Raw genomic sequence first — 22,147 nt, 5'->3', positions numbered from 1 at the left:
TTTTAAATGGGAAGGACATTTTGAAGTTCCTATCCAAGAATCAAAAATAGACCAGTTTACTATTTCAACAAACTGCCCAAATTAGAAAAAAATAAGAGTATGACTCTTCAAATAACAAAATGACACGATGACTTTTAAAACAACCAGATGGCTTAAGGGAGCCTGGGTGGTTCGGTCGGTTAAGTGTTTGATTTCATCTCCGGTCATGATCTCACAGTTTGTGGGGTCAAGTCCCGCGCTGGGCTCTGTGCTGACAGCATGAAACCTGCTTGGGGATTCTCTCTCTCTCACTCTCTCTCTGCCCCTTCCCTGCTCGTTCTCTCTCCCTGAAATAAATACACTTTAAATAAATAAATAAATAAATAAATAAATAAATAAATAAATAAATAAGTGAATGAATGAATGAATGAATAAATAAAACAATCACATGGGTGATTTAGATTCCTAGCCTCCTCCAGTTCCAAGAGAAAACCCTTCCACGTCTACTCTTCAGTAAATCTTATGTAGTTTCCTGAGAATGTAGAAAGAGACAGAAAGAAGCTTCACAGCCAATAAAGCCCCAGCAATCAAAATAGAGGTGTTAAGTGTCAGAGGTAGAATACAAACATCAAACCCAAAAACAAACAGAACTACTACCCAAACTAAAACAAATAAGAACTACAGCAATTTTTATGAATAATCCTTGGTTATGGGTACTTAATTTTAAAGAAGGCGGAGAGATTTAACATTGCTGAGGCGGCAGCAAAGGTCACCCTGAAGAAAGGACTCCAAGGCTGAAATGGGAGGAATGAATGAATAAAGGATTCATTAATGAAGGGGAGAAGCCTTATGGGGAGGGTGAGGTGAAGAGCTGCAGAGGCTGGTGGCTGGAAGGAAGACTAACTAGGAGCAGATGAAAGAAAGTGCTGAAGCCAGAGGCGTAGGAGGCGGGGTAGGGAGATGCTGGGGGAGCTGGTGGGTCATGAGGTGGAAGCGGAAGGTAGGACCTGGCACACGCTGAGAACGAATTCGATTTCCAGACCTCCAAGAACGGAATGCCATCAAGAAGTTTAAGTAAAGGATGGCATAGTCAGAGAGGTATTCTGTATCCCTGATGACTTTTTAAACTGTGTGTGTGTGTGCGTGCGTGTGTGTGCGCGTGTGTGTTTGTGTGTGTGTGTGTGTGGAGGGATGCAAGCGGATGCAGGAAGAACAGCGGGAAGGCTACTGGGGTAGTCCTTGGGAGAGACAATGGCAGCTTTGTCTAGAGTGGTAGTGACAGAAAAAGATAAAAGCAGACCTTCTCAAAAGATGTAAGACATAAAATTAGCACAACTCATGGACGGATTAGATGGTGAAAATAGGTAGAGCGAGGAGTGGAGGACAGTTCTGGGGCTTTTGGCTTGCACAACTCAGGGGCAGTTGTCATTCACTGAGAGAGGATGCTCTGAGAGCACCAGGTGGCGAGGTACTGAGGAGGTGGGGCAGAGATCATGAGTTCAGTTTTGGACATAATAGGTTTGGGCTGTCTTTGAAAGGTTACGAGCAAATTTAGGGGAGGTCTGAGTTGAAGGCATATATTTGTGACCCTGCCTGTAGTTGAGACAGCCCAAGAAGGGAATACAGAAAGAGAAGAGGACTGAACTTTGTGGGGTTGAAACACTGAGGCCAACAAAAAAGACAATGACTCTACATAAAGGACACACAAAAGGAGCAGCCAAAAAAAAAAAAAGAAGAAGAAGAAGAAGACAATATATGGAGAAATACAATTTTCTTTCAAGAAATTCTTGCTAAGTTAAGAATTAATAATGAACACATGTACCTGACACTTAGTTTGAACCATAAGATGGTCTCCATTTCTAGGGCTTTTTTCTATTGAATTAAAAAAATCCTGAGTCACGATCACAGATTGATTGGACAAAGGAACCAGCATCAGATGATGTGTCAGCAACATTCAGACTAATTCGCTTACAAAGATATTTCTCCCTGAAGATTATGTACAGCTCTCAGACGGACTCCAGTCTAGGCTGCTAATCGTATCCCACTCAAAAGCTGGAAGACTGTAAGTCCCGGCGAGAAGGCTAATAGCAATGGATTCTCGATACACTCTTTGGATACGCTTGCTCCAGAAGGTGTCCTTCATATTTGGATGTAGCATTTGCGTGTTAAATATGCCCAATAATACATTACTGAGCCTTCTGCCTAGTCGCTAAAGAGGGCCAACAAGATTTAGAAAAGTCAAATATTTGGTCAGTGGACCACTGGAAACAGTTTGGTTTTTTCAGAAAATTTGGTTACCTTATCTTCAACATTTTAGCTAGATATTAACATTTTTGGTATCACCTTTTAAAGGAAACTTGTTTGAATGCCTTTTCCCTCAAAATCTATCATATTTCAGTGTGAATGATATGCTTCCCACCAATTCTTCACACTCTACACGAAAGAGCCATGATTTCATGATAACCTGCTTTCAGCCTTTCCTTCAAAGCCCAATCAAGATCAGAGGTATGTTGCTAAGCACTAATTTCATGGAGAATGAAATAATGAGTTACTGGGCATTAGGTATAATCTTATTTATTCACATGGCAGTATCATTCCTTGCAGAATTACCACACACCCCTCCCCCCCACACACTCGCCAAAAAAAGGCCCTCCCAGTATGTCATCATTAATTCTAAGCCAATTTTTGCAGTCCACAACCCAGTTAATCCTGCTAACTCTTCTCTTATCACTTAGATTTTCACTGACCCACAAAAGGACTGGTTCAGACTTTTCCTTCAAATGATCCGCATGTGTGAAAAGAAAAATAAAGCGAAATATGCTATAAAGCATACGTATGTGACAGTAACTGGCATTTCAACATATGTCCAACAGAGGTATTTGTTAAGGAATATTGCCAAAGAGTTTCTGCTTTCTCCTTGATAAAACTATTCATCAATAATTTTATGACTGCTTTTACAAGTTTGGTTTCTTGATAATTTGCTAAAAGAAACTTAATTCTGAATATTGTTTCTGTGGTTCTGTCCTCCTCTCTGCCTGTAGTGACAGTGATACAAATTATTTTGCAGATGCTCTGGAAAACATAACTAGCTTACCAGAGAGGTTGGTGGCTTTATCTGAAAACTCACCAAAGTTTAAATGGCTTAGGTCACCATTTGATAACATTTTATACAACAGATAACACACCAGACACTAGGAGTAAGCAGATTATTCATTTAATAAGTCTAATTTTCAGATATCAGTTACTGGAGATTGTTTGTAATTTCCCTACTTGTACAAAACCAATGTCCTCACGCAGAGATACATGGTTTATGTCACTGCAATGCAACAGCCCTCTTTATTAAGGACATAATGCTGAGTTATGACAGTCTTATTTCTATTCTCATTACAGGCTTTACTACTCAGCAAATCAATTCTGAACCACTGAGCCATTTTTGTGAATTGGGAATATAATGCAACACAGTAAAACAACAGAAAATGTAAATTAATAAACAACACATAGAAGGCAGATAAACTGTACCCTGGTGGCTATGAACTAGAAAGCTAACACAAACTTTGTCATCCATGTATAAACTAGTGTGTCCCAAGTTTAAAAACCTAGTGGAATTTCTGAGAAAATGACAATCTTACATTTCAAGTACGTGAACTATGAACAGAACTGTTTCACTATCTTGCTGTTCCTCCAACATTATTAGGCTGCTTAAAAGATCCCCAGGAATCACCAGTACAGTTCATAAACCCTACCCCCAAAGACACCGATTAAAATATGAGGTGAGACTCATGGTCCAAAGTGGAAGAGGTAAATATAGCATCAAACTCAAATAATTTTTAAACTATGACAGCTCATTAAATTGGATCCCACTAATTCAAGATATGTGATACAAATCACATGAGCATCTTATGTGAACAATGTTGATGCCAAAGATGCTTAACAATTCCAAAGACCAAACTGTTTCTGAGAACTTTGTATGTTAGAAATTTTGAACAGTTGGGGTATCGAATTTAGGTTACTTTGTCTATCACTGATGTTGGCAATGGGAAGTATTATTTCCTAAAAATATGTTACACACAGAAGAGAATATAAAGGATGGGAATCAGCTTAAATTCAGATCAAGTCCAGAACAAGATTTAACCAAACCCTTCTGGAGATGAGATTAAAATGAACCCTTATTCCAAATACATGTGTTACCATTATCTGCCTTTTTTTTTTTTTTTTAAATTTTTTTTTTCAACGTTTATTTATTTGTGGGACAGAGAGAGACAGAGCATGAACGGGGGAGGGGCAGAGAGAGAGGGAGACACAGAATCAGAAACAGGCTCCAGGCTCCGAGCCATCAGCCCAGAGCCTGACGCGGGGCTCGAACTCACGGACCGCGAGATCGTGACCTGGCTGAAGTCGGACGCTTAACCGACTGCGCCACCCAGGCGCCCCTATCTGCCTTTTAATAAGCACACCTATTACACGGAGAATATATTTTGCTATTTTTTATCTATAGGTCCTGACTGTCAATGCTAAGGAAAACAAATGGATTACTTCTCGTTCCATTATTTCTTTTTTAGATATAACTGACCGGGGGATATGACTGGACAAATGCTGAATATTCTACAATGCATGGGAACTAACCAAGCCTTGATCTGTTGGGTTGTTTTTTGTTTTTTTCCAAAACTCTTAACCGAGAGCAAATCTATGAACATAAATGAAAATTATTTCAAAAACAATGACATATACACATGTAAAGGCTACATTAAGTGAATGCTCATCTTTCCTTGGATTCTATTTTCATAGACTAAAGAAAACAAAATTGCCATCAGTCTTCATATGCCTGTTTGGAAAAGCAAACACTTCATCAGCAAGATGAGCAGAATTACAACAGAAATTACTTGTCACCAAGTACATTTTTTTAATTATTCAGATAAATAGAGCAACATTCGGCTTCATGTCTGCACGTTTCAACAAGTATGACTGTGGTTCTACACGCTTCTCCGGGCCCCTTTGGGAAGAACAGAATGGGGGTCATATTACTGTGCATCCAGCTAGCAAAACTGGCCTCAAGTGTCTCTAAATGTCATCTAAAATCACTCAGTTTACCAGAGTCACTCGCAGATTAATCCAGGAGAGGTGGGAAAGCCAGATGGGTGACGGGCAGGGCCATGGCGCACTTTTAAAAGCTTCCCAGCAAAAAGAAGGGTGGCAAAATTTGCCCCACTGAAGCCCCACCCCAGGGAAAAAGACAATCTTTGGATAATGCATCTGCCCAGATGCATTATCTCATACAACTGCATCACTGATTAGCTAAAAGACTGGTGCTAGAAGTCTCTCTCTGAAGACAGGCATAAGGTACACCATCTCACGGTCACAGAGGAAAAAGAATGCAGCAAACCTTTCTGTTCTCCCTGATCAGAAATAGCAAAGCTATGAAAAGTCACATTAACTGTTAAACTTAAAAGGAATCTCAGTAAGTAGTACAAACACAGATCTCCGGGTAGAAGTACGTATATAAAAATACCCTGACTTATCTGGCATGGAGCCAAGAGGAAAGTCTTGCTATCACAGACCTGAATTTTTATTTAGATGTTAGAATCACAGCAGGAATAGTTTAAACACACCATACTAAAAAGTTCTCATATTAAAGATTCTGTTTGAGGAACTCAAAAGTTATTTGTCACATTTACATATGTGACCGTGATTCCATTATGTTCTAATAAAAATTACAACGTATTTTACTATCTCACTACATAAAACAACATATATGGCGTAAGTGTTAAAGTATTTGCTTCATTCTTAAAGTACTAAAATGAATATGTGAGACTTTTCCCACATGAGTAATGAAGCAACCTGAAACAGCTTTTCTAGGATTACCAGGGCAATTTCCACCCTAACTACCTTTTTTCCTCTCCCTCCTTTTTTTTTTTTTTTTTGGCACTGTTTAAAGAAATGTTCCTATTTTTCACTCGAAGTTAGCTGAGAGACTAGTTCTTGCAGAGGAAGAAAGTGAAGCAATAAAAGGAAACCCACCTATGGACAATGTAACTATAAATACACTTTTAACAAAGCAGAATCCTGAGTATTTCAACACATTTGTTACAAAGTTTTATTCTACTGAAATAGAAGACGTAAATTCCTCTCATATGGTACATGCATTTGAGTCGTAGATACTTCTCAAGCAAACACTTGATAAATATAATTGAAGTGTTATTAAATACAATGCTTTACATCACGTCTTTTCTTCACATATTGATGAATATAGTATCTTACCTAACAGGAAATTTAGGATAACTGACTTTACAGAAGATCACATGTTAATAAACTCACATTCTAATTACTTACTGTTAAAATAATTAAATACCTTTTGTAGACTGGTAGGATTTAGCTGAGTTTTGTCTATTATTTTCACAGCAACCTAAAAGAAGAGAATCATTAAACTATGTTTGAGAATACATATTTTGATGGATAAAAAATTACAAAGAAAAAAATCTTTTGTTTCTTTCCCAACTACATGTAATATAGTTATAATTGGAGTTCACATAACTAGATGGTGAACTTGTGATAATCTCGCAGCCTTACTGTGTTTCCCACTGACTGAAGTCTTTAACACATCCGATTGTGAGGCAATAAAATTACACCTTTCTTATTTTTTTCCAAGCCTCCCCTTTTAAAGTAAAAATCATCTGTAATCATTTACTTATGATTTTAATAACTTATAATTATCAGAGGGGAGGGTCTGGTAAATTCAGTAGGTTAGGTATCACGTGAATAATATAAGACAAATTGAATGCTCAAGCTCACTTATAGAAGCAAAGTAAGCAAATGGATTTGAATGTCCTCAAGGTCTCTGCCTGATGGAGCCTATGTCTGAAAAGCTCCTGGCAGAGGACTAAGATCAACCAGAAGTGATATTATGGACAGAGAGAAGGAAAAATTTATTAAAAACAAATTATGACTGAGATCTTCACAATGTCCTCACTAGAGCAGGGAAACATTAAGTAATACTGTTTTTTAGTCTTTACTATGTAAAGTATTAAATAAATATTAGTAACAATAATAATTACTAAATACATAAATTTTTTCTCTATATACATACACATAATTTAAAACACATGGGATTTTAGAAACCCAATTCTCTTATTACCTGAGGAAAAACATCAATATAATAACACTTGTGCAATGTGGGCTCTAAATACATAAAAATTAGTGGGTGACTATATACATTTATACCCAATTTACATGAAGCAATAATTAATGTGAACTTCCCTGGCCCTCTTCCTGGGGCCAGGGAACAACGGTAGTCAGAAATGTTTACAGAAACCGTATAATGAAGACACAAGTCTGAGAAAAGCTCCTCTGTAGTTACACCTGATTTACAAAAGATGCTACGTGAAGGGAGGAGTCTTTTCTAAACGTTCAAAGGCCAACTATAGCCGTGTCCACGGATGTTCCATTCACACGCATCCCAGTGTTTTACCATATTTCAACTGTCATTCATTCCCAGCATCAACTATAGGAAAGCTTTAAAAACTCTGGAGAGGTCCAAGTAAATATTAGAAAGCATCATGAAAACTTACCTCTCTACCCGTTAGAACATGTCTTGCCAATTTCACTTTGGCAAAATTTCCCTTCCCTATTGTTTTTTGTAAACGATAATTTCCAATGTGAGGCTGTTCGTCCGCGGACGTAATGGAGTTTCTACACCGAGGGATGTTCTGTCGGCTACTTGATTTGGTGGGCTGGATATGTGGTTCAGTATATCCATCCACAGATGTGTGCTAAGAAAGAGGTTAACAAGATTTCATTGTTAATGAAATTATATTTTAAAAAGGGCAGTTAAAAAGACTACAAATAATTTTCATGAGTAATTCAACTTCAACAAAAATACATCACACTACACAATTTTAAGGTGCAAGAATTCTATTTATAATTTCTACTTGACTTCAGCTCGGTTTGCCAGAGGGAACAGAACTATTTAAAATGAAATGTTCTGCATAACTTTAGGTATATGTTTTTGATTAAAAAAATATAAAGAGATAGACAGAAGCCATATAGACCAATACTCCTCTAAGGGTACTATCCCTTTAGGATGAGATGAGAACACAGTCTAGGGCTGTGTCATTACGAGGGCAGAATGTCTTTAATGCCGAGACAAACGACTCCATGAGTACATTTCTGCTTCTCCAAATTGGCCTGGCTACTTGCCATGTTCACTCTTTCATTTGCTGGCATATAGTTTGGTCAGCTGACCAACCAGCTGCCTGCTTCAGGTGTCCTTCTAGTCAATTCCTGCCCAACCTTCTCTCTCAGCTCATGTGCCCAACCAAGAGAGACAGCGATGTCTGTGTCCATGACCTAACGTCCCCTGAATTCCTCCTCAGTGCTACTCTTCAGGGAAGGACGTCAGTTTGTCCCACGGTGTCACACTAGCCTACAACCGCACTGAACAGCTGGTCCAATGCAAGCTCAGCACGTGGAGCCCCAGGTCAACCTGCCTAGTGAACTGTGTGTCATCACTTCTGATTGTTCTGCTCTTGTTCAGTTTTGTCTGCATCCTAAAATACATACATTTCTAGCAGTTGTGAAAATACAGACTCACACATAATAAACGCTAATTATCTTTCTCCAACAAACTTCTTTAAAATAGCTGAAGATGAGTAGCACAAATTAACAAAAGAAAGGGGGCATCTTTTATTTACAAAGTAACTAACTCAGCCTTTGCCATCTTCCCCATACAACTAAAACTTTGTCTAGGGGCACCTGGCTGGCTCAGTAGGAATAGCATGAGACTCTTGATCTCAGGGTCATGAGTTTGAGCCCCACCCTGGAGGTAAAGATTTCTTAAATAAACAAATACTAAATAAAAGCTTGTCTAAAAAATTTTGATCAGAAAATTTCTTAAGGGCAACATTAAAGATGACTCCATTTACCAATCTCATGCAAAGCATGACTCAAGGTCATTTTTCTATTCGTTATTACTTTAGGATTTTTGTTTTAAAGGAGAAAATCAAATAAAGGGGCTCCGTAAAAATACGAGCCTTCTACTTTCAAGTTTTTTTAAACTTGGCTCAGAATTGAATGGGTTTCGCTGTGCCTCACACACACCTGCAGCCTCTAGCCTCATTGGGAACTAGTACCCCCTCGGTACATTCTCACTGCACACCATGCTTTCAGGGAGCTCATCGTCCACCCCGCCGTACTATCATTATACACTTACTTCTCCGTCTCTGCCACCCTACCACGGGCAATCTGAGGACAGGGATGTTTTCTTTTCATTTGTATATACTCACCACAATGCAAACTGCCAGACACAGAGGAAAGACTCAATAAATCAATAGTCCTCAAAGGGTTGTCCCTGAACCAGCACCATCAGCATCATCTGGAAACTTGTTAGAAATGCAAATTCTCTGGCCCTGTTCCAGGCCTACCGAGTAAGAAAGTCTAGGGGCGGGCCCAGCAATCTGTGTTCTAACAAGTCCTCCAGGTGACTCTGATGCACGCTGAAGTGTGAAAACTACTGCAATAAATAATGTAAAAAAGGGGTAAGTCCAAAGTTATTCACTGGCTCTTAGAGAATTCTGTATTATCCGAGCACAAACAGATGTTAATTACAATCAATTTCTAAGCGTTAACAGGTTGCCGTACTGTTTTTCCCATAAATAGTACTTCTCTACCTGAACTTGTTCTGCAGGGACTGTGGGCCCGTCCATCCTTCAAGAGTTAATTTTTTTTTTTTTTAAATTTTTTTTTTTCAACGTTTATTTATTTTTGGGACAGAGAGAGACAGAGCATGAACGGGGGAGGGGCAGAGAGAGAGGGAGACACAGAATCGGAAACAGCCTCCAGGCTCTGAGCCATCAGCCCAGAGCCGACGCGGGGCTCGAACTCACGGACCGCGAGATCGTGACCTGGCTGAAGTCGGACGCTTAACCGACTGCGCCACCCAGGCGCCCCTCAAGAGTTAATTTTATCTCTTCCTCAACAACGCTTCCTATGTCTTTCCACCAAGCAGAGTTGACTCCCTCTCTCTTCTGTTGCGATTTCTATATCCAGTAAAAACTTCTACTACTGGAACTGTCACACCATCTTCTAAGTATGTGTCCATGGTCTGTTTTCACTGTGAGACCTGAAGATCCCCAAGTCCCATAACTTAGTACAGTGTTAGGCACAAAGAAGACACTCAGTAAATAAAAGCTAACCTGAAGGAATTTAGGGCCCCTGTACTCCTGATGCCCCACAGAAAAGGACTTCTGAGGAATGATTCCTTCCTGTCCTTATCTCTGTTGGGTATGATACCCACCTCCCAATGCTAGTTGCAAGGCTCATCCTGGTGCTAACCCATATTATGACAGACTGCATTACTGGCCTCAAATTTCCATGCCCTTTGCCATGTAACTCTCCAATGTCCTCCCAGTGAGGGCAGGGCAAAGCTCCCCACTCTTTGGAGGCTCACTCACATGATTTGCTTTGGCCAAAAGAATGAGTTGGAAGGAACAGTATAGCTAGTCCCAAACTAGTCATCAAGAGCCTTTGTTGTGCTTCAGCTTGGTCTCAAACTTCTGCTATCACCTTGAGAAGGACTTGCCTGGGCTGACACCAGAAGATGAGAAATACACAGAGCAGAACCATTCCCAGCTGTGCCCAGATTAAATCAACTGGTTCCCCAGATGACCCACTGGTTCCTAAGAAATTATATATGCTTGTTAGTTTAAGCTTCTGAGTGTTGGGATGGTTTGTTACACAGCAATGTCAGCTGATACACATAGCTATCACTATTTTTAAATTCAGAGGTAAACATGACAGCACAATGAATAATTTAGAGATGCTTATCAGACATGTTCAAATTCAAAAACAAACAAAAAAAGAAGGGGATGTTATATAATCAATTCCCTAATGAGAAATTGTTGATCAAATAAGCTATATGTGGGCAGAATCCTTACTTTTTTGTATCTCCAGCAAGTACAGTGAAAAAGAGGGGTCAGCAAATTTTTTCTATAAAAAGCTGGATAATAAATATCTTAGGCTTTGTAGGCTGTATGCTATCTCTGTTGCATATTCATTCCCCACACCCTCAAGCTTCTTAAAAATATAAGAACCTTGGGGCGCCTGGGTGGCGTAGTCGGTTGAGCGTCTGACTTCAGCCAGGTCACGATCTTGCGGTCCGTGAGTTCGAGCCCCGCGTCAGGCTCTGGGCTGATGGCTCAGAGCCTGGAGCCTGTTTCCGATTCTGTGTCTCCCTCTCTCTCTGCCCCTCCCCCGTTCATGCTCTGTCTCTCTCTGTCCCAAAAAAAAATAAATAAACGTTGAAAAAAAAATTAAAAAAAAAATATAAGAACCTTTCTTAGTTTAGGGCCATACAAACACACAGCAAAAGGCTGGATTTGGCCCATTGGATAACAAGTGACCCCTAGGGTAACATGTATTTTTGGATGCAGGATTAAATTATTTCTGGCAGATTGTACCAACAGAGTAGGAGACTGGTGGACAAGCACAGGTATGGCTGTGTCTGTACCTGGAAAGCAGAGGAGAAGACAGAGGGCTCATCTAGAAATAGTATTCCTTCTCATCCCACCCCCTGAGTTGGAAAAAGTAGCATATTCTCCAAAATCCTTTTTAAAAATAAGATCTCTTAACTTTCAACATTAAACATGATCATTTTATGAGCCATCCAACTTATTCAGAATGCATTTATGTGAGTCTTATATTACAAATAAAATAGAATATAGGGAAAATATTTTATATTATAGAATTCTGGTTATAAAACACCCATTGAAACAAATACCATCCCCCCCCCCACAACTGCCTTTTTTCTTTCTTAGATTGCCACAGCACCACTTACGAGCATACTCTCTCCCCAAGAAACTCTTTGAAGGAGAGTTTGGAATAACTGATCTCATTCCTTCCTGATCAACAGCTTAACTCTCAAACAGAAAACCTGGCAAGAAAATGAATTCAGCTCATGCTGGATCAAACAGTGAGTTTAAGAACTATCTTAGCCCTAAGGCTAGTAGATACAAGAAATTGTGTTAGCTTAATTATAGAGTAGCTACAAGTTTTAGTCCCCATCTTAAGCTGAAAATACAAGTTTAGGTCTTGGCATTTTTCTTTCTTCAAGTTGTCCACTCAACCCAGTAGACCGTGAATTCCCTCATTTTTACTGCAGCAGGGGCAAAGGGACCCCATGGCTCGCCCTGAGTGTGCAGCATATTTACAGTCCTTAAATGCCATAGTTTCATTGGCCCTTCAAGTCTGCATCCCATGGATCCATACTCCAATTCTTGAATAATAACAGAGTTTTCCCTGCCTTCAACATCAACTGAAATGAATTTTTCTACTCACTAGCTATGCATTCTGGGGCAAACTGTTTAACCTTTATGTATCTGTTTATCAGTCAAGCTGCTAAAAATCATGTTTAGGAGGGAAGGGGAAACTTTTTTTTTTTTTTAAGTTTATTTACTTATTTTGAGAGAGAGAGACAGAGAGAGTGCACACAAGCAGGTGAGGGGCAGAGAGAGGAGAGAATCCCAAGCAGGCTCTGTGCCATCAGCACACAGCCTGATGTAGGGCTTGAACTCACAAACCATGAGATCATGACCTGAGCCACCCAGGTGCCCTGGGAGGGGAACCTTAAGAGCAGCCCCGGTGGGGGTGGGGGAAACAACACAATACATCCAAAGGAATGACAATACAAATGGCAGCCCACTTTTCTTCAGAAACCAGCGGAGGTCAGGTGACAGTGAAAGATTTTTGATATGCTGCAAAAAAACCAAATGGAGCCCCCAAATTCTTCATCCAATGAAAACATTCTTCAAACTGGAAGACAGAGACATTTTTAGATGAACAAGAGATGAGAGAACTTGCCGCCAAAAGACATGTACTATACAAAGTGCTAAAGAAAGGCTTTCTGGCTGAAGAGAAGTGGCCAGGATGGAAACTGAAGCTACTACACAAAGGAATAGAGAGCTCTGGAAAGGAATAAATACGTGGGTGAGTAGAAAAAGGGTGCAGATTTTTTTTATTTCTTAATTTCTTTAACAGACGTATGAGTGTTTAAAGCAAACAATGATGACACCATATGATGGAGTTTACAGCGTAAGCAGATGTGCGTATATGTGAAAGTAAAAGTCCAAAGGTCAGGGGAATTAAAATACGCTTACAAAAAATCCTTACATTTTATCTGATCTGGTACAACAGTAGTCCTATGTAGACTGTAATAATATGTAAACGTATTCTGTAATCTCTAGAGCAACCACTGGAAAAAATGCACTGAAAAAATGCAGAGACCTAGGTAAGAAGTCGACAGAGGAATTCAAATGGAATACTAAAAAATACCGATTAACTCAAAAGGAGGCAAGAAAGGAAGAAGAGAGGAACAACACAATAACAGACAGATGGGACAAAAACAAAACAGAGCATATTACACTTACCAAACAGATCAATAATTATATTCAACATAAACTGACAATTCAAAGAGATTATCAAATTAATTTTTTAAAAAGGCCCAAATGTATGCGGTCTCCAAGAGATGCACTTTAAGTCTGAATACACAGATAGACTGAAAGTAAAATTATGGGGGAAAATATACAATGCAAACACTAAGCAAAACAGAGCTAGAGATGCTATAATAATATCCGACAAATCAGACTTCAGTACAAGGAGAACTGAACCAACAAAGTAAAAAGACCTGCAATATAGTGATTAAAAGGGCCAAGTCATCAGGAAGATGTAATAATCCTAAATGTAGATATCTATGTGCCTAATAACTGAGTTTTTCAATAAGCAAAAATGACAGAAGAAAAGACGTACACAAATCCACGACCATGACGTGACTTTAACACCACTCTTTCAAAGGAAAAACCACACACGCACACACACAGACACACAAAACACAACGGGTAAAGGCGATCTGAACGCTGCCAACTTAAGTCAAAAGTTCCCGAAGCACACAGTGCACATACTCCAGGTCAAGAACCCTTCTCAACATCCTTGTCGCTCTATGTACCAAGTTACTTTACTGAAAAACTGTACACAGGTATGATTTTAGTTCTCTTTAGGATGACCACTTTGGATTTTTATCAAAGGACAAGTTAAAGAACAGTCACATCTTTCTTGTAAGAAAACATGACCACAGGGGTGCCTGTGTGGCTCAGTAGGTTAAGCATCTGACTCTTGACTTCGGCTCAGGTCATGATCAGTCGGGAGATCGAGCCCCATGGGGGGCCTTGAGCTCGGTGTGCAGCCTCCTCGAGATTTTCTCTCCCTCTCTCTGTGCCCCTCCCCCACACTCTCTCTAAATTAAAAAAAATTTTTTTAAAGAAAACATGACTGAAGATATCACTAATAATGACTAACGCTTATTTCATGACGAGCCAGACAATAAAAATTCTCCCAATGGTATACTTCCTTAATTATACTATGTTATCATACAATAATGTCTCCTTCCTTCCCCAAGTCAGTGTTTCAAGGTGAATTTTCATTTTTAAATGGCAAAACAGTGAATGGCTTCAGTAAAAAACAGTAGCTTTATGAGTGATAAAAATTTGCAAATAGTAGAAAAAGAATACTTATTGAAAATGGAAGGCCTGTAGCTTCTCTGCCTATGTTCCCTACAGCACTTGGGACATTTTTTTCTTTTTTTCTTTTTGAGAGTGAGAGAGACAGTGTGAGCAGGGGAGGCAAAGAGAGAGACAGAAACACAGAATCCGAAGCAGGCTCCAGGCTCTCAAGCTGTCAGCACAGAGCCCGATGTGGGGCTCGAACTCACAAACCACAAGATCATGACCTGAGCCAAAGTTGGCCGCTTAACCGACTGAGCCACCCAGGCGCCCCGGTACGCTTCTTTACACAGCCCTTAATACCTTACAGTGTGGTTGCCTTTTTTTTTTTTTTAAACTACCTCCTACTAAATAAACTGTGAGCTTCTAAGTGGTCAAGCACCTATCATTCTTAAGCATTCAAACAGTGGCTGCTGCATGAATGGACCCACTAAGTGTTATTTTTGATTATAGGTACCCCACTTAAATTACAAATAGAAAAAAATCAATTTTATCTTATATATCAAAGCTTATTTCAATGAGATGCCAACAAATCTGTTAAGATGGTCATTATTAAAATAAATTGCCTCCAAAACTTCCTAATAGCCCCCTGACATGTGCCACATGAGTGCACAGTATGGTGACCCTGCCTGCCCTTAACAAGGAACTGCACAGTATTTCGAACTTTCATATTCTTTTTTTTTTTTAATTTTTTTTTAACATTTATTTATTTTTGAGACAGAGAGAGACAGAGCATGAACGGGGGAGGGGCAGAGAGAGAGGGAGACACAGAATCGGAAGCAGGCTCCAGGCTCTGGGCCATCAGCCCAGAGCCCGACGCGGGGCTCGAACTCACGGACCGCGAGATCGTGACCTGAGCTGAAGTCGGACACTTAACTGACTGAGCCACCCAAGCGCCCCCGAACTTTCATATTCTAAGTGATCTTTTATCTGATTGTTTTTAGAAGTCAGAAATGGGTGTATTTCAAACCTTCATATTGTAAGTGATCTTTTATCTGATTGTTTTTAGGAGTCAGAAATGGGAGTGATTTTAAAACCTTAAAAGCAGGATACCAGTGGAAATCAGTGGCCAACACAGTTTATTAATATAGGTCTAAGGAACCTAAAGACAATCTTTGCCAATATCATGCAACAACATGAATTCTCATCACAGTCAACGAGAGATATTAAGGAAGGAAAAGGTAACTCGGAAACATCACAATTTATCACCAAATTTGAAAAACACGGAGTAGCACTGAATGATAACCCCTAAAAAAACAGAAACAAGTAAGAATATCCCATCAAACACTCGATGTGATAGTGGTGCTAGACAGACCAGCAATGCTTTTTAAGGAGAAAAATACACAGAAGAGAGATCTGTGTTGTCTTTCCACCACTGGCATGAATATAAAGCTAGAAAATGCAATAAATCAGTAAGCCTCTTTTGCAAATACTGCTGGAGTGAAAGAGGCTGCAAGGAAACATCCTTGATGATCAGTGACGTTCTGCCAGGACCTTTGGTGTGCCCCAACTCACCCTTCTGCCTTCAGCTAGGACAACAGCTCCCGGGAAAAGCCGTCCCTCCTATCAGAGCTTCCACACTCCCTTTCAGCTAAGCTGGGTTCAACGTCCATTTCTGGTCTTTCTATAGTTATTTCTAGCAGTGCACTGGCCCACATTAAAAAAAATTTTTTTTTTAATTTTTCTAAAAATATTTATTTTTGAGAGAGAGAGACACAGAGTGCAAGTGGGGGAGGGGCAGAGAGAGAGGGAGACACACACACACACACACACACACACACACACACACACACAATCTGAAGAGGCTCCAGGCTCCAAGCTGTCAGCACAGAGCCCGACGTGGGGCTCAAACTCACCAACTGCAATATCATGACCTGAGCCAAAGTTGGATGCTTAACTGACTGAGCCACCCAGGTGCCCCTAAAAAAATTTTTTTAATGTTTTATTTATTTTTGAATGGGAGAGGGGCAGAGAAAGAGGGGGAGACAGAATCTGAAGCAAGCTCCAGGCTCTGTGTGGTCAGCGCAGAGCCCGATGCGGGGCTTGAACCTGTGAACTGAGAGATCATGACCTGAGTCGAAGTCAGACACTTAACTGACTGAGCCACCCAGGCACCCTCTCTCTCTCAGAGAAAAAATTTAAAAAAATTAAAAAAAAATTTTTTAAATTATGCACTGTCCCACGTTTGAAAATTAATTTTTATTCAAATGATAGAGGCACAAGGTCAAAAAAGTAAAGGAACTCTAACAGGCTGCCAACAAATTATCAGTCCCCCCTACAGCCCCTTCCAGACCCCCAAGTCTGCCTCCTAGAGGCTTCTCCTTTGGCATTTTCTTCCAATTTTTGCTTAGGTGTTTCTAAACAAACTGCTTTCATTGCTAATTCTTGGTTCATCAGTCTTAGACATTCTCTCAATTTCCCATTAACGGTCAATTAGGATTAAGATCTTTTAGCTGCCCTTCCCCTCTGGTCATCCTCCTAATGCAATATAATCACATTTTCAGTTAACGAAGTATTGTGTTTACATGATTAGGACTTGTAAATACAAACTACTAGGAGCCAAGTAGTATGTTATTCTGTTTCTATTACATTTTTTTTGTCAGCTTCATGGCGGGATAACACCCAATTAAAATCACTAAATGTAAATATACACATTGTGGCAAACATAAAGCCATGAAACACAACAATTAACATGTAAAACATGTGATCATGTTCACATGTTTGCATAACAGCCGAAAGTTCCCTGTGCCCTGCGCTGACAATGCCCTCCTCTCAGCAATCTGCCTTCTGATGTTATACTTTTACCTTTTCTAGACTGTTAAGGAAAACAGATCACACCGTATAGTTTAACCTTTCAAGTTCACTGTAATTACATATTTGGAGCTTTAAAATTTTTATTTTGTATTTTTAGTGTTTTATTTTTCCTATATTCATTGCATTTTCTTTCTTCCTTTATTTTCTAATGATTCGGAAGCCCCACCTCCCGTGTCTAGTCTACTGGTAGTTATTTAAAAAATGTTAGGGGTAAAAGTCAAGGTGCAGTGGGCCAGGGGCAACGTGGAAAATGAAAAGGAGGTGGCAAGGGCAGGTAAGGGCCCTGACAAGTTTGACTCTGAAGACAAGGCAACAGTGTGGCAGCTGGGGAAGAAAGAGGGGCACGGTGAGGGAGGTTCCTGTTCATCTGCTTCTTTTAAGACGGGAGACACTCGAACATAGGGCAGCACGCAGCAGAGAGGGAAGCTGATGAGGCAAGAGAGGAGAAAGACAGAGTTCCCAGAAAGCGGAAAGACCCAGGGCGCATGTGGCCCTTACTCAGGAAGAAAGACGCTTCTTCCCTGTAGTGAGCAGAAAGGAAGAGAAATCAGGCCTAGATGTAGAAATGTGCGAACACTGGCGAGTAGGAAGCCGAGGGAGTTCCAGTGCGACGTCTCTCACTGTGCGACTCGAGGTAAAGTCATCTGCTAAGAGTGAAGAGAGGCCGCACAGGTTTGCAGAGAGCAGCAAAGATTTGAAATAATCTCTGTATAAAGAGGAAAAAAATGAGTGAACCAAAGAAGCCTAGTAGGGCTGCTGCGCAGTCCTGACAGTCTAGTTGAGAATGGTGACCACAAATTGATTTGGCTCTCGCCTGTCCCACTGCGTCATTTTCTTCATCAATACTCAAATGCCCATAGACAGGTTACTGAGGAAGCAGATGTAAGAGCTCATCCTGGTCTGGGGTTTGACAAACAAGTAGGAGTTCAGTTATTTGTGAGTTACTGAAATGATGGATCCTAAAGTCTAACCTGAATGGTGAAGGAGGAGAAGACAGAGCTGATGCACAGGGAGAGAAGCAGAGGCCAATATACTGGAGGACTCAATGAGATCAGGAAATAACTAAGGCAAGACTCGCTAAGACAGCCACTCAACAGCCAGGCACTTGCAGTCAGAGGTATGGGCGGCTGGATTCGCGGTACCAGAAGGACAGATGGCAGGTGCAACTAGTATAGAATGTTTCATTAAAAATCACCAAGAATTATTCTTTTTTTTTAGGATTTATTTTTACATGTGCCTGTTCTATTTTTGAAATGCTTTAAAGAACTGCATTAAACTTCATAGCCACATTATTAGAATTAACCTTTAATTATCTATGATTTTCACTGGTTACATTATTCAACAGTAGTTTCTTACACCCCTGTATTTCCCTTTCTCAGACTTGCTTTTTTCTAGTTTGCAATTTTTTTTCAGGTAGGTGGGCAGACGATACACCTTCTGAGTTGTTGCAGCTTCTTTAGGTTTATATGTAAAACAGTTGGATATAGAACAGGTACAAAGGAACATTTCCCCACTTTATTTCCAGATTTGTTCAAGAAGGCTGAATTTTTTAGAATCATGATTTACTGACAACCAGAGAATCATTACAATTGGACTGTGACCCATGAATGACAAAACAATAAAAGAGGAAATTGTACAGAATTTCCAGGTGACAGAATTTTTACAAAAGTTTCTCTAAGGAATATACACAAGTACAGAGGAGAATCAGTGATATGTCAATGTCAACGTTAGTATCTCATGTCAATAAGGAAATCAACAGAGAATTCAACAAATGGTATTGTAACAACCAGAAACAAGTTAAGTTGGATCTCTAGGAGTGATTAATTTAGAGAGAGGGGGAGCATAAGCAGAGGGAGAGAAAGCAGAGGGGCAGAAGGAGAGAGAGAGAATCTCAAGCAGCTCAAGAGGGTCCATGTTCAGCGAGGAGCCTGACACAGGGCTCGATCCCACCTCAACTCTGGGCTCATAACCTGAGCTAAAACCAAGAATCAGACTCTGCTCAGCTGACTGAGTCACCCGGGTGCTCAGCTCAATTTTTTTGTTAAATTTGACGTCATAAAATTAAAGAAAAAAATGCACCGGATTCTTTTAAAAACTCTCCTTACATCAAAAAGTAATAAATTGATAAAAAATATTTGTAACATGCGACAGGCAAATGCTTAATTTTTTAATAGTAAAATTTTTGTTAAATCAGCAAAAAAAAAAAAACACTCAGAAAAATGAAAATAAGCAAAGGACAGGTATAAATAGTTCACAGAAAAGGACATATACAGGATTTTTAAACATATGAAAGCATAGTCAGTCAAAAGTCAAACATAAATTAAACGTACAATGAAATACTATTTTTCATTTACCAGATTAACAAAGATTAGAATTTGACAGCACTGGTAAGTAAACTGTAGTACAAATACATACACTCGGATATTATAGCTCAGAGTGAGAACTGATACAAATTCTACATAAAGGAATTTCGCAGTATTTATTATTAAAGAAATTCCATAACCATTGCACTAGAAAACTTACTTGCAATAATTTATTCTACAGAGTCACAAATGAGCTTTAAAAAAAGAAATGCATGCAAAGATATTTATTACCTTCTGTAACAGCAAAAGATAAAACAAGCATAAATGTCCATCTGTAGGGGACTGGTTATGTACGTATGGTATGCTCTTTGTAAATGTGTGTGTGTGAGTGTAGAAGCATCACAGGTTTCCATAAGCATAAGCATAGAATATGCTCCAAAGATTACACAAGAGACACAGCATAAGCAGTTCTCTCTAGGAAGGTGAAAATGTGGAAACAGAAGTAGAACATTGTTTCTTCCTAATGTAACTTTTTAATGTTTGGAGTCCTGTTCTATATGCATATATATTCACCATTCAATATAATGAAACAAGCAATTTAAAAATTTTTATCTAAGAGAACAGGCAAAAGGAAGGGGGAACCAGCATTTACTGAATGCCCACTCTGGGCTATACATTGTGTTAGGTTGAATAACTTCCCAAAATTCAATCTAATAATTAGTTGCATTACTGGGATTCAAACTCAGATGTTTATTACTATAAACATAGATGTAGATGTGTTTTTATTTTTTATTTAACTTTTAAAAAATGTTTACTTATTTATTTTGAGAGTAAAAGAGAGAAGCAGTGAGAGGGAGAGAAAAAGCATCCCAAGCAGGTTCTCTGCTATCATTGTAGAGCCTGACTCAGGGTTCGAACTCACGAACCTGTGAGACATGACTTGAGCTGAAATCAAGAGTCGGACACTCAACTGACTGAGCCACCCAGGTGCCCTGATGGAGACGTGTTTTTAAAAATTAAAATTTAGGGGACGTGGTGGCCAGGTGGTTAAGGTGATGGACTGCTAAAAATTAAAATTTATGGGCTCCTGGGTGTCTCAGTTGGTTAAGTGTCCAACTTCAGCTCAGGTCATGATTTCATGGTTCGTGGGTTTGAGCCCCACGTTGGGCTCTGTGCTGACGGCTCAGAGCCTGGAGTCTGCTTCAGATTCTTATCTTCCTCTCTCTCTGCCCCTGCCCCGCTTGTGCGCGCTCTCTCTCTCTCTCTCTCTCTCCCTCTCTCAAAAATAAATGAAAAACGTTAAAAAAAATTTAAAGAAGAGGGAATTTCATTAAAAAATTAAAATTTGAAGTGCAGCTTTGAGGGTAAATAGTAGAATGACAGCACACTTGCATAATTCCTTCCGTAGAACCCACACAATTAATAAAGTTGAAAAGAAACAAGTTACAGCATAATAATCATGCAGGCACAACCCCCACTCTTCCAACTCCAAATTAAATAAAAAATGGCAACTGAACGGTTTCAGAGGGATCTTATTAATGACCCCTAAATAGGAGGGTTGATGACCAGATACATAGGCAGACCGCAGGAGAAATGGCAAGAAAGCTACTATCTGGTGCCTGAAAAAAGAATTGCATGGTAAGTTCACCTTTCTCCAACTCAACTTCCTAACTAGTAAAAAGGATGGTATATCTGCTCATTCTAAAAAAGACCAAAATCCAAGAAGCATTCCCCTGTGGGTCAGATGTAATGCCAAAACCCTTAATACTCACAAAATCATTCCAAGAAAATATACCTTAAAAAAAAAATACACCTTACCTGAGGTCACCTGTTCCCTTCTGCCCCAACCTCACCATAGTCTCCCTTTCCTTACCACTCACCACGTCCCTCAGGCTGCTGAAGAACTAAAAAGAGACTGTGAACCTATGAGCACTTATACCTGGCTGTCAGTTCGAGTTCTATTTCCACTAAATGGAGAGGTAAATCAAGGAGAATCCACCCACACTCTTCTTAAGCAAGTAGAAAGTCTAGATAAAACTCTCTGTTCAAAGGCTAAACTGCATGTATAAGACTCCAACACTGTATCTCTGCTTAGACACTGGAGGGTGAAGGGAGAGAGGGTCCCTCGTGGAGCCGAGTGCGTACAGAGAACGTGTGTCCTTACCGGCTCATCATTTACGAGGCAGACTCTGCTGATGCCAGAGGCCCGCTGTTGGTCAGCCTCGCCAATAGCTAAAAGCAAGGTGCCGAGAGGAAGAGATCAAAGATCGACGAAAGACCTTACGATAGGGACAAGGAGAAATCCCATCGGTCTCTTTCACTGGCCAGTGTGGCATGGCAGAGTCCATGGCTAGAACTTCGACTGGGAAGCCGTTGCCTCCCGTCACTCCCAGTTATGCTTTGTTGCTCTAAATACCCCTCCTCAGCAGACCCAAGACCAAGGGCTCACCAAGGAGCCAACCCTCACAGAACAGCGTGAATACAAGCACACTCTCCTCTTTCAATATCTGC

The 22,147-nt window shown here is 39.9% G+C and overlaps 1 protein-coding gene across 2 annotated transcripts in view; it reads right to left on the bottom strand.

The window, feature by feature from the left end:
* The window catches only part of MARK1 (microtubule affinity regulating kinase 1), a 119,736-nt gene that overhangs the window by 62,874 nt on the left and 34,715 nt on the right, over nucleotides 1-22,147 (bottom strand). For both annotated transcript variants that reach the window (XM_030302501.1, XM_030302502.1), the window contains exons 2-3: nucleotides 7,542-7,742; nucleotides 6,326-6,379 (exon numbers count right to left, since the gene is read on the bottom strand). In XM_030302501.1, coding sequence (XP_030158361.1) covers nucleotides 6,326-6,379; nucleotides 7,542-7,742 — 255 coding nt within the window. The remainder of the gene's footprint in view (nucleotides 1-6,325; nucleotides 6,380-7,541; nucleotides 7,743-22,147) is intronic.

This window comes from Lynx canadensis, chromosome F1, assembly GCF_007474595.2.
Source record: "Lynx canadensis isolate LIC74 chromosome F1, mLynCan4.pri.v2, whole genome shotgun sequence".
NCBI lineage: Eukaryota > Metazoa > Chordata > Mammalia > Carnivora > Felidae > Lynx > Lynx canadensis.
This window is presented reverse-complemented; position numbering and strand designations above follow the sequence as displayed.